At 51.2% G+C, this 12,475-nt stretch overlaps 1 protein-coding gene across 3 annotated transcripts in view; it reads left to right on the top strand.

Moving 5' to 3' along the window:
- The window catches only part of LOC135508974 (cyclin-dependent kinase 17-like), a 69,907-nt gene that overhangs the window by 48,804 nt on the left and 8,628 nt on the right, over nt 1–12,475 (top strand). For 2 of the 3 annotated variants that reach the window (XM_064929228.1, XM_064929225.1), the window contains 8 exons: nt 227–352; nt 1,319–1,375; nt 3,179–3,388; nt 8,152–8,214; nt 9,632–9,755; nt 10,020–10,140; nt 10,602–10,699; nt 10,946–11,051. In XM_064929228.1, coding sequence (XP_064785300.1) covers nt 227–352; nt 1,319–1,375; nt 3,179–3,388; nt 8,152–8,214; nt 9,632–9,755; nt 10,020–10,140; nt 10,602–10,699; nt 10,946–11,051 — 905 coding nt within the window. Of the gene's footprint in view, nt 1–226; nt 353–1,318; nt 1,376–3,178; nt 3,389–8,151; nt 8,215–9,631; nt 9,756–10,019; nt 10,141–10,601; nt 10,700–10,945; nt 11,052–11,260 lie in introns of all 3 variants that reach the window. The other variant, XM_064929226.1, reaches the window with a different exon arrangement.

Here is a 12,475-nt window from a genome sequence, read left to right as displayed (position 1 = left end):
TTAAATTAAAAAGTTTTAATTAATATAGCCAATTGAAATGTTGCACTAGTGAGTTTGAGCATCTCATTTAGGATGCCATCAGGTTAGCATGCTTTTTGTTTTTAATTTGAGGAATTGAAGTTTCTTTTAGAGCTCCTGGTCAGTTATTGGGGAGTCCAAGGGTTTCTATCACTCTCTCACCCCCTCCCTCTCTCTTTCTCGCTCTCTCGTGTGTGTGTGTGTGTAGGACCTGAACAAGCGTCTGTCCTTACCTGCTGACATCCGTATTCCAGATGGTTACTTGGAGAAACTACAGCTCACCAGCCCCTCCTTCGACCTGCCCCTCAGCCGACGCTCCCGAAGAGCATCATTGGTGAGAGAGAGAGGGGGAGGGTAAGAGAGGGGAGGCGGTGAGGGGGGCAGAGCGAGAGAGGGGGGGCGGAGAGGGAGCGAGAGTGGACGAACAGAGGAGGACAGAGAGGGGGATGAAGTGATGGACGGGGGGATGGACTGACGGACGGAGATGGACGGACAGTCAGAGCGAGCGACGGAGAAGGACGGACAGTCAGAGCGAGCGACGGAGAAGGACGGACAGTCAGAACGAGGGACGGAGACGGACGGACAGTCAGAGCGAGGGACGGAGACGGACGGACGGACAGTCAGCGAGGGACGGAGACGGACGGACGGACGGACAGTCAGAGCGAGGGACGGAGACGGACGGACAGTCAGAGCGAGGGACGGAGACGGACGGACGGACAGTCAGAGCGAGGGACGGAGACGGACGGACGGACAGTCAGAGCGAGGGACGGAGACGGACGGACGGACAGTCAGAGCGAGGGACGGAGACGGACGGACGGACAGTCAGAGCGAGGGACGGAGACGGACGGATGGACGGACGGACAGAGAGAGCGAGAGGGAGACTGACAGAGAGAGCTCACGCCTGGTCTCCTCCACTCTCTGTTGTCTTCTGTTTACATCTCATCTCAGAATGGTCTGTGTCAGCACCGCTGTGTGTGTTTATGCTGCTGCCTGTCAGGATGAGAATAGAGGAACGGTATGGTTCACTGTTCTGCTAAGCGAATCACATGCTTCCACTCACATGCACCAAACTGCCTCCTCCCTTTCACAACATCAAAGCCAATGTCAGATGAAATTACACCCAGTGGGACCATATAGTACACACACACACACACACACACACACACACACACACACACACACACACACACACACACGGCCGCCAGAAGGTTTTGTGGAACGTTTGTAGGTATAAGTCGGTCACTGTTAACAAGGACATGAACCCTCATTAACATAAATGTTTATTCATCTTTTCTTTCAGTCTGAAATTGGATTCGGGAAGCTTGAGACATACATCAAACTGGACAAGTTAGGAGAGGTGTGTGTGTGTGTTGCTTCTTTCTCTCTCTCTGTGCTCAGACACATATACCGATTTGGCTTCCTCCCCTCCCTGATATCCTACTTGCTCACTATGTCTGAAAGACCACAGCTGCCTGTTTTTCCTCATGGCCATTTGATTATTTAACACTCAGTCATTCTACCTTAAACCTGGTCATTGAGTTCATGGAGACCTTGACCCCTCACCTCTGCTGATCATCAGTGTGTTTTAGAAGGAATCTGTTTGGCCAAGGAGAGGTGCAGAAACACTCATCTGGGTCACACAGTGACGAGTTATTTGGGATGGAAGGTGATTTATAGATCAGTGATTCAACGCAGTCTAAATGTAATATAGTTCATCACATGATAATAATAACTTTGGATTTGGATCTGGTCCTTCACCCCCCTCCCCTCTGTCACCCCCCTCCCCTCTGTCACCCCCTCCCCTCTGTCACCCCCTCCCCTCTGTCACCCCCTCGCTCACCCCCTCCCCCTCTCTCACCCCCCTCTCTCACCCCCTTCCCCTCTCACACCCCCTTCCCCTCTCACACCCCCCTTCCCCTCTCACACCCCCCTTCCCCTCTCTCTCACCCCCTTCCCCTCTCTCTCACCCCCCTTCCCCTCTCTCTCACCCCCTTCCCTCTCTCTCACCCCCTTCCCCTCTCTCTCGCCCCCTTCCCCTCTCTCACACCCCCTTCCCCTCTCACCCCCTCTCTCCCTTTCTCCTCTCTCACCCCCCCTTCCCCTCTCTCTCACCCCCTTCCCTCTCTCTCACCCCCTTCCCTCTCTCTCACCCCCTTCCCCTCTCTCACCCCCCTCTCTCACCCCCCCTCCCCTCTCTCACCCCCTTCCTCTCTCTCACCCCCCTTCCTCTCTCTCACCCCCCTTCCTCTCTCTCACCCCCCCCTTCCTCTCTCCCTTTCTCATCTCTCTCACCCCCTTCCCCTCTGTCACCCCCTCTCTCACCCCCCTTCCCCTCTCACCCCCTCTCTCCCTTTCTCATCTCTCACCCCCTCCCCTCTCATCCCTTTCTCCCTGTCACTAATCTCTCTCCCTCTCTCCCTTCCCTCTCTCTCACCCCCTTCCCCTCTCTCTCACCCCCTTCCCTCTCTCACCCCCTCTCTCCCTTTCTCCTCTCTCACCCCCCTTCCTCTCTCTCACCCCCTTCCTCTCTCTCACCCCCCCTTCCTCTCTCTCACCCCCCTTCCTCTCTCTCACCCCCCCTTCCTCTCTCTCACCCCCTTCCTCTCTCCCTTTCTCATCTCTCTCACCCCCCCTTCCTCTCTCCCTTTCTCATCTCTCTCACCCCCTTCCCCTCTGTCACCCCCTCGCTCACCCCCTTCCTCTCTCACCCCCTCTCTCCCTTTCTCATCTCTCACCCCCTCCCCTCTCATCCCTTTCTCCCTGTCACTAATCTCTCTCCCTCTCTCCCTTTCTCATCTCTCACCCCCTTCCCCTCTGTCACCCCCTCTCTCCCTTTCTCATCTCTCACCCCCTTCCCCTCTGTCACCCCCCTCTGTCACCCCCTTCCCCTCTGTCACCCCCTCTCTCACCCCCTTCCCCTCTCACCCCCTCTCTCCCTTTCTCATCTCTCACCCCCTCCCCTCTCATCCCTTTCTCCCTGTCTCTAATCTCTCTCCCTCTCTCCCTTTCTCATCTCTCACCCCCTTCCCCTCTGTCACCCCCTCTCCCTTTCTCATCTCTCACCGCTCTCATCCCTTTCTCCCTCTCTCTAATCTCTCTCCCTCTCTCCCTTTCTCATCCCTCTCTCTAATCTCTCTCTCTCTCTCTCCCCTCCCTCCAGGGAACGTATGCTACAGTGTTTAAAGGAAGGAGTAAATTGACAGACAACCTGGTGGCTCTGAAGGAGATCAGACTGGAGCACGAGGAGGGAGCACCTTGCACTGCGATCAGAGAGGTGTCCTTACTGAAGGACCTGAAACACGCCAACATAGTGACCCTGCACGACATCATCCACACAGACAAGTCCCTGACGCTAGTCTTCGAGTACCTGGTGAGAGGCACAAAAACATTCCCTTCTGTTACAACTTCTAGCCTACGGTGGAAAGACTAGATAATAGCCTACGGTGGAAAGACTAGATAGTAGAATGTGAAATGAAAGCGATAGTTTGACAAATACAATGATCTTATTTTTCTCTCATGTGTAGTATTTTTAAGTTCACATCACTTGTAGTCCCGGCAGGTTCTATCTAGATGCTGTGTTGGGTGTTTTGTGTTGCTGCTGTATTCTGTGCCCCTTTCTGTTTGACAATGTCTGGTTTACTTCCGGCGCCAACAGAGATGGCCGCCTCGCTTCGCGTTCCTAGGAAACTATGCAGGATTTAGTTTTTTTACGTGTTATTTCTTACATTGTTACCCCAGGTAATCTTAGGTTTTATTACATAAAGTCGGGAGGAACTACTGGATATAAGAGCAACGTCAACTCACCAGCATTACGACCAGGAAAATGACTTTCCCGAAGTGGATCCTCTGTTTTGCCCACCACCCAGGACAATGGATCGGATCCCAGCCGGCGAACCAAAACAACGACGCCATAAAAGAGGCAGACGAGGCGGTCTTCTGGTCAGAGGGGCACATCGCACACTGCTCCTCAGCATACTACTCACCAATGTCCAGTCTCTTGACAACAAGGTTGATGAAATCCCAGCAAGGGTAGCATTCCAGAGGGACATCAGGGACTGGAACGTTCTTTGCGTCACAGAAACATGGCTCACTCGAGACATGCTTACGGAGTCGGTGCAGCCAGCTGGTTTCTTCACGCTTTACACCGACAGAAACTAGCATCTTCCTGGTAAGAAGAGGGGCGTGGGTGTATGCCTTATGATTAACGAGACGTGGTGTGATCATAACAACATACAGACACTCAAGTCCTTCTGTTCACCTGACATAGAATTCCTCACAATCAAATGTCGACCGCATTATCTACCAAGAAAAATCTCTTCGATTATAATCACAGCTGGCATATATTCCCCCCCAAGCAGACACATCGATGGCCCTGAACAAACTTTATTTGACTCTATGTAAACTGGAAACCACATATCCTGAGGCTGCATTCATTGTAGCTGGGGATTTTAACAAGGCTAATCTGAAAACAAGACTCCCTAAACTGTATCAGCATATCGATTGTGCTACCAGGGCTGGTAAAACCCTGGATCATTGTTATTCTAACTTCTGCGACGCATATAAGGCCCTCCCCCGCCCTCCTTTTGGAAAAGCTGACCACAACTCCATTTTGTTGCTCCCTACCTATAGACAGAGACTAAAATAGGAAGCTCCCGCGCTCAGGTCTGTTCAATGCTGGTCTGACCAATCTGATTCCACACTTCAAGATTGCTTCGATCACGTGGATTGGGATATGTTCCGCATTGCGTCAAACAACAACATTGATGGAATACGCTGATTCGGTGAGCGAGTTTATTAGCAAGTGCATCGGCGATGTCTTACCCACAGCAAATATTAAAAGAAACTGTGGATTGATGGCAGCATTCGCGTGACACTGAAAGCGCGAACCACTGCTTTTAACCAGGGCAAATTGACTGGAAACATGACCGAATACAAACAGGGTAGCTATTCCCTCCGCAAGGCAATCAAACAAGCTAAGCGTCAGTATAGAGACAAAGTAGAGTCGCAATTCAACGGCTCAGACACGAGGTATGTGGCAGGGTCTACAGTCAATCACGGATTACAAAAAGAAAACCAGCCCCGTCACGGACCAGGATGTCTTGCTCCCAGACAGACTAAACAACTTTTCTCGCTTTGAGGACAATACAGTGCCACTGACATGGCCCGCTACCAAAACCTGCGGACTCTCCTTCACTGCAGCCGAGGTGAGTGAAACATTTAAACGTGTTAACCCTCGCAAGGCTGCAGCCCAGATGGCATCCCCAGCCGCGCCCTCAGAGCATGCACAGACCAGCTGGCTGGTGTGTTTACGGACATATTCAATCAATCCCTATCCCAGTCTGCTGTTCCCACATGCTTCAAGAGGGCCACCATTGTTCCTGTTCCCAAGAAAGCTAAGGTAACTGAGCTAAATGACTACCGCCCCGTAGCACTCACTTCCGTCATCATGAAGTGCTTTAAGAGATTAGTCAAGGACCATATCACCTCCACCCTACCTGACACTCTAGACCCACTCCAATTTGCTTACCGCCACAATAGGTCCACAGACGACGCAATCGCAACCACACTGCACACTGCCCTAACCCATCTGTACTTGAGGAATACCTATGTGGGAATGCTGTTCATCGACTACAGCTCAGCATTTAACACCATAGTACCCTCCAAACTCCTCATTAAGCTCGAGACCCTGGGTCTCGACCCCGCCATGTGCAACTGGGTACTGGACTTCCTGACGGGCCGCCCCCAGGTGGTGAGGGTAGGTAACAACATCTCCACCCCGCTGATCCTCAACACTGGGGCCCCACAAGGGTGCGTTTTGAGCCCTCTCCTGTACTCCCTGTTCACCCACGACTGTGTGGCCATGCACGCCTCCAACTCAATCATCAAGTTTGCAGACGACACTACAGTGGTAGGCTTTATTACCAACAACTATGAGACGGCCTACAGGGAGGAGGTGTGTGTGTGTGGTGTCAGGAAAATAACCTCACACTCAACGTCAACAAAACAAAGGAGATGATCGTGGACTTCAGGAAACAGCAGAGGGAGCACCCCCCTATCCACATCGATGGGACAGTAGTGGAGAGGGTAGTAAGTTTTAAGTTCCTCGGCATACACATCACAGACAAACTGAATTGGTCCAACCACACAGACAGCATCGTGAAGAAGGCGCAGCAGCGCCTCTTCAACCTCAGGAGGCTGAAGAAATTCGGCTTGTCACCAAAAGCACTCACAAACTTCTACCGATGCATAATCGTGAGCATCCTGTTGGGCTGTATCACCGCCTGGTACAGCAACTGCTCCGCCCACACCCGTAAGGCTCTCCAGAGGGTAGTGAGGTCTGCACAACGCATCACCGGGGGCAAACTACCTGCCCTCCAGGACACCTACAACACCCGATGTCATAGTAATGCCAAAAATATCAAGGACAACAACCACCCGAGCCACTGCCTGTTCACCCTGCTATCTTCCAGAAGGCGAGGTCAGTACAGGTGCATCAAAGCTGGGACCGAGAGACTGAAAAACATCTCAAGGCCATCAGACTGTTAAACAGCCTCCACTAACATTGAGTGGCTGCTGCCAACATACTGACTCAACTCCAGCCACTTTAATATTGGAAAAATGTATGTAAAAAATGTATCACTAGCCACTTTAAACAATACCACTTAATATAAATTTTACATACCCTACATTACTCTTCTTAAATATACTGTACTCAATACCATCTACTGCGTCTTGCCTATGCCGTTCTGTACCATCACTCATTCATATACCTTTAAGTACATGTTCTTCATCCCTTTATACATGTGTGTATAAGGTAGTTGTTGTGAATTGTTAGGTTAGATTACTCATTGGTTATTACTGCATTGTCGGAACTAGAAGCACAAGCATTTCGCTACACTCGCATTAACATCTGCAAACCATGTGTATGTGACAAATAAAATTTTATTTGCTTTTGTTTGCCCCTCCCTGTTTGACAATGTCTGCCCCTTCCCGTTTGACAATGCCTGCCCCTTCCCGTTTGACAATGCCTGCCCCTTCCCGGTTGACAATGCCTGCCCCTTCCCGTTTGACAATGTCTGCCCCTTCCCGGTTGACAATGCCTGCCCCTTCCCGGTTGACAATGCCTGCCCCTTCCCGGTTGACAATGCCTGCCCCTTCCCGGTTGACAATGCCTGCCCCTTCCCGGTTGACAATGCCTGCCCCTTCCCGGTTGACTGAATGCCTGCCCCTTCCCGGTTGACTGAATGCCTGCCCCTTCCCGGTTGACTGAATGCCTGCCCCTTCCCCGGTTGACTGAATGTCTGCCCCTTCCCGGTTGACTGAATGCCTGCCCCTTCCCCGGTTGACAATGCCTGCCCCTTCCCGGTTGACAATGCCTGCCCCTTCCCGGTTGACTGAATGCCTGCCCCTTCCCCGGTTGACTGAATGCCTGCCCCTTTCCGGTTGACTGAATGCCTGCCCCTTTCCGGTTGACTGAATGCCTGCCCCTTCCCCGGTTGACTGAATGCCTGCCCCTTCCCGGTTGACTGAATGCCTGCCCCTTCCCCGGTTGACTGAATGCCTGCCCCTTTCCGGTTGACTGAATGCCTGCCCCTTTCCGGTTGACTGAATGCCTGCCCCTTTCCGGTTGACTGAATGCCTGCCCCTTCCCCGGTTGACTGAATGCCTGCCCCTTCCCCGGTTGACTGAATGCCTGCCCCTTCCCGGTTGACTGAATGCCTGCCCCTTCCCGGTTGACTGAATGCCTGCCCCTTCCCCGGTTGACTGAATGCCTGCCCCTTCCCCGGTTGACTGAATGCCTGCCCCTTCCCGGGTGACTGAATGCCTGCCCCTTCCCGGGTGACTGAATGCCTGCCCCTTCCCGGGTGACTGAATGCCTGCCCCTTCCCGGTTGACAATGCCTGCCCCTTCCCGGTTGACAATGCCTGCCCCTTCCCGGTTGACTGAATGCCTGCCCCTTCCCGGTTGACAATGCCTGCCCCTTCCCCGGTTGACTGAATGCCTGCCCCTTCCCCGGGTGACTGAATGCCTGCCCCTTCCCGGTTGACAATGCCTGCCCCTTCCCGGTTGACTGAATGCCTGCCCCTTCCCGGTTGACTGAATGCCTGCCCCTTCCTCTCCACTCTCTTGTAGGACAAGGACCTGAAGCAGTACATGGACGACTGTGGGAACATCCTGAGCATGCAGAACGTCAAGGTGAGTGTAGTGTCTTCAGAACGCCTGCCAGGTCTCCGTATCGCCGTAGAGGCGCAATGCTCCTTCAGTGGTAAAAGCCTATTCCCCCTGCTGGTGACTAGTGGAACATCGACTTAATCACTTGAACGTGTCAAGCTCAATTCCAACAAAAGTGTTGTTGTTTTTTTAAGCGTACGAACGAGCGTTGTACGAGTCAGTGAGAGAAAACATACGGGCCTCGAGCATCTACGGCATCATAGCACGTCAAATTAGAAAGCAAGTCTATTTTTCTTACGTCTACGCGGTGTAATGCTGGTAAAGTAAGCAGACAAATTACGTGGGTTGCTTGTAGAAAAGGAAATTGGGGAATCATTATGATCTTCCCAATGCTAAGTAGACTAAAGATGTAGTTTAACATGTATTGGGCTTGAAACTAAGGTTTATCAGTCAAATAGGCTCCGTATTTGAAAAGAATTGCAACCTGCCTGTGGAGATTTCCATCATATAGTCGAGGCAGTTTAGAAATGGCTTGGATTTATTAGAAACAACATCCTCATAAGCTAGCAAATCAACAACTAGTCCAGCTACGGTGGCCCCCGTAGGACATCTAAGGTAAAAAGGAGTTCCCGGCCTCCCGGGTGGCGCAGTGGTTAAGGGCGCTGTACTGCAGTCTCTGTCATCTGTGTCACCAGAGACTCTGGGTTCGCGCCCAGGCTCTGTGGTAACCGGCCGCGACCGGGAGGTCCGTGGGGCGATGCACAGGGAGGGCTTGGGATATCCTTGTCTCATCGCGCACCAGCGGCTCCTGTGGCGGGCAGTACGCGCTAACCAAGGTTGCCTGGTGCACAGTGTTTCCTCAGACACATTGGTGCGGCTGGCTTCCGGGTTGGATGCACGCTGTGTTAAGAAGTAGTGCGGCTTGGTTGGGTTGTGTATCGGAGGACGCATGACTTTCAACCTTCGTCTCTCCCGAGCCCGTATGGGAGTTGTAGTGATGAGACAAGATAGTAGCTACTAACAATTGGATACCATGAAATTGGGGAGTAAAAGGGGGGAAATTCAAAAATAAAAATAAATGTAAAAAGCAATTCCTGGTGGCTGAATAGCGAACAGTTTTATTATGGATTTTCATGCCAATTCGGTTGTCATACGCTACCCAGAGTTTGTGAATTGATGCTTGCTACTCTCACACGCAAATTTCACGCCGGTGTCTGTGTGATTTTGGTTTCACACCAACAAATTTTAAATTCTCTCTGGAAAAATAGTTATTCTGATCGAATGGAGATATTCGAGAAACTAACAAGCCTTTGTTCCAACCCAGCACAGTAGCTGACTATGATTATCATTTTGCTGATTACACTACATGATTTATATTTCCACAGAAGTGTCCTCTGACTACCAGCAGAGATCTGACATCATCTTTGTTGTTTTGTCTCAGATCTTCTTGTTTCAGATCCTGCGAGGTTTGTCCTACTGTCACAGACGGAAGGTTCTACACAGAGATCTGAAGCCTCAGAACCTGCTCATCAACGAACGAGGAGAACTCAAACTGGCCGACTTCGGTAAGAGACATGTTCTCGTTCTACCCTGGGTTCTGGGGAGTTTATAACGCTCTTCACACTTTCCTGCAGACCTGAACCGTACTCAGCTAGCTCCGATATTTCCTTTTCACTTAGTCTGATTTCTGCAACTATGGTGGAGGCGCAACCAGGCCAGCACAGTACAGGTCAGCTTGGTTCAGTTCGGCATGATTGCTGACAATGAGCCGGTCTATTCAGTGAAGACAGTAATGTTCCATTGTGTAACTCCTTGTTATTTTGTTCCAGGTCTGGCCCGGGCCAAGTCAGTCCCCACTAAGACGTACTCCAACGAGGTGGTGACGCTCTGGTACCGACCTCCTGACGTTCTACTGGGATCCTCTGAGTACTCCACACAGATAGACATGTGGTGAGTGAGCTGAGGTGATGTAGAACCATGAGAGAACCACGAGAGAACCGACGTAGAACCGCGAGAGAACCGACGTAGAACCGCGAGAGAACCAGCGTAGAACCGCGAGAGAATCGGCGTAGAACCACGAGAGAACCGACGTAGAACCGTGAGAGAACCGACGTAGAACCACGAGAGAACCAACGTAGAATCATGAGCATTTCTTGAGAATGGGTTATCAGGAGCCATGATCTTCTAATCTGAATTATATATGCAAAACTGAAATCCATCCTGACCCCCATATCGACCTTTGTATCTACCACGCTCTGCCTTCCTTATGTTCCCTTGAATAATGAGAATAGCCATGCATCTAATTTACAGTGGAGGGCAGGAAAAGTTAAGTGAATGTTGGGTACAGACTCCCCCTATGAAGACCTGTATTGACTCTTATTTGACCCCGAACCTCATCTTTTCAACCCCAGGGGTGTGGGCTGTATATTTTATGAGATGGCTGCCGGGAGGCCTCTGTTCCCTGGCTCTACTGTGGAGGACGAACTGCACCTCATCTTCAGACTGCTGGGTGAGTGCTTCCACCTGGTGGTGGGAAAACAACATGACATGGTGAAATTAAATATATCTGCTCTCTGTAATGTGTGTGTGTGTGTCATTTTGAATTTGCTTGTATGTGCCACGGCACCACGCATTAAATTCTACTTTTAACCTTTTATTTATTTATTTTATTTAACCTTTTATTTAACCTACATCTTTGTAGACAGTCAGCTGCTATGTTAGAGCCCCTGTGACTGCCCTCTCCCCCCTCCAACAGGAACACCCTCAGAGGACAGCTGGCCTGGCATCTCCTCCATGGAGGAGTTCAAGTCCTACAAGTTCCCCAAGTACAAGACACAGCCCCTCATCAACCATGCTCCCAGGTATGTAGGGCTGGCTGCAGGCCTGGGTACAGATCTGTTGAAGTGGTTACATCATATTAAAGGGACATTTTAATAAATGTTTGTCAGATGTTTTCAGACCGACAAGAGTAGGACACTAGTAGACCACGTTAGACCACTGCAGAGTTCTAAAAACATCTGACCATCTTCGGTTTGAAACATGGTCATTTAGCAGACGCCTTTTTCCGAAGAAACTTACAGATTCCCACACAGCAACATGTCCTTAAATCAGCTGGTGTCCAGGGGAATGAACATGAGCTGGTGACCAGGGGAATGAACATGAGCTGGTGACCAGGGGAATGAACATGAGCTGTTGTCCAGGGACATGAACATGAGCTGGTGACCAGGGGAATGAACATGAGCTGGTGTCCAGGGGAATGAACATGAGCTGGTGTCCAGGGACATGAACATGAGCTGGTGACCAGGGGAATGAACATGAGCTGGTGTCCAGGCGAATGAACATGAGCTGGTGTCCAGGCGAATGAACATGAGCTGGTGTCCAGGGGAATGAACATGAGCTGGTGTCCAGGGGAATGAACATGAGCTGGTGTCCAGGGGAATGAACATGAGCTGGTGACCAGGGGAATGAACATGAGCTGGTGACCAGGGGAATGAACATGAGCTGGTGACCAGGGGAATGAACATGAGCTGGTGACCAGGGGAATGAACATGAGCTGGTGTCCAGGGACATGAACATGAGCTGGTGTCCAGGGACATGAACATGAGCTGGTGTCCAGGGACATGAACATGAGCTGGTGTCCAGGGGAATGAACATGAGCTGGTGTCCAGGGGAATGAACATGAGCTGGTGTCCAGGGGAATGAACATGAGCTGGTGTCCAGGGACATGAACATGAGCTGGTGTCCAGGGGAATGAACATGAGCTGGTGTCCAGGGACATGAACATGAGCTGGTGTCCAGGGGAATGAACATGAGCTGGTGTCCAGGGGAATGAACATGAGCTGGTGTCCAGGGGAATGAACATGAGCTGGTGTCCAGGGGAATGAACATGAGCTGGTGTCCAGGGGAATGAACATGTCAACACTGGGTGTTTCCTTTTACTGAAGTGGAATTACTGGCCCTTCTGCTTTCGAAAGGGGATTTGTAAGAGAAAAGGTTTTGTGTGTGTGTGTGTGTGTGTGTGTGTGTGTGTGTGTGTGTGTGTGTGTGTGTACACCTCCCTTCCTGTGGAGGAAATCCTGTGGAATAGTTTACTCTGCTTCTTTCCTAGAGTTCACTACACCACCATGAGTCACTCCCACTGATCTAACACCTTTACCACTGCACTCTCGCTCTTTCTCTCGCTCTTTCTCTCGCTCTTTCTCTCGCTCTTTCTCTCGCTCTTTCTCTCGCTCCCTCCCTCCCTCCCTCCCTCCCTCCCTCCCTCCCTCCCTCCCTCCCTCCCTCC

The sequence above is a fragment of the Oncorhynchus masou genome, chromosome 22 (assembly GCF_036934945.1).
Source record: "Oncorhynchus masou masou isolate Uvic2021 chromosome 22, UVic_Omas_1.1, whole genome shotgun sequence".
In the NCBI taxonomy this organism is placed as follows: domain Eukaryota; kingdom Metazoa; phylum Chordata; class Actinopteri; order Salmoniformes; family Salmonidae; genus Oncorhynchus; species Oncorhynchus masou.
This window is presented reverse-complemented; position numbering and strand designations above follow the sequence as displayed.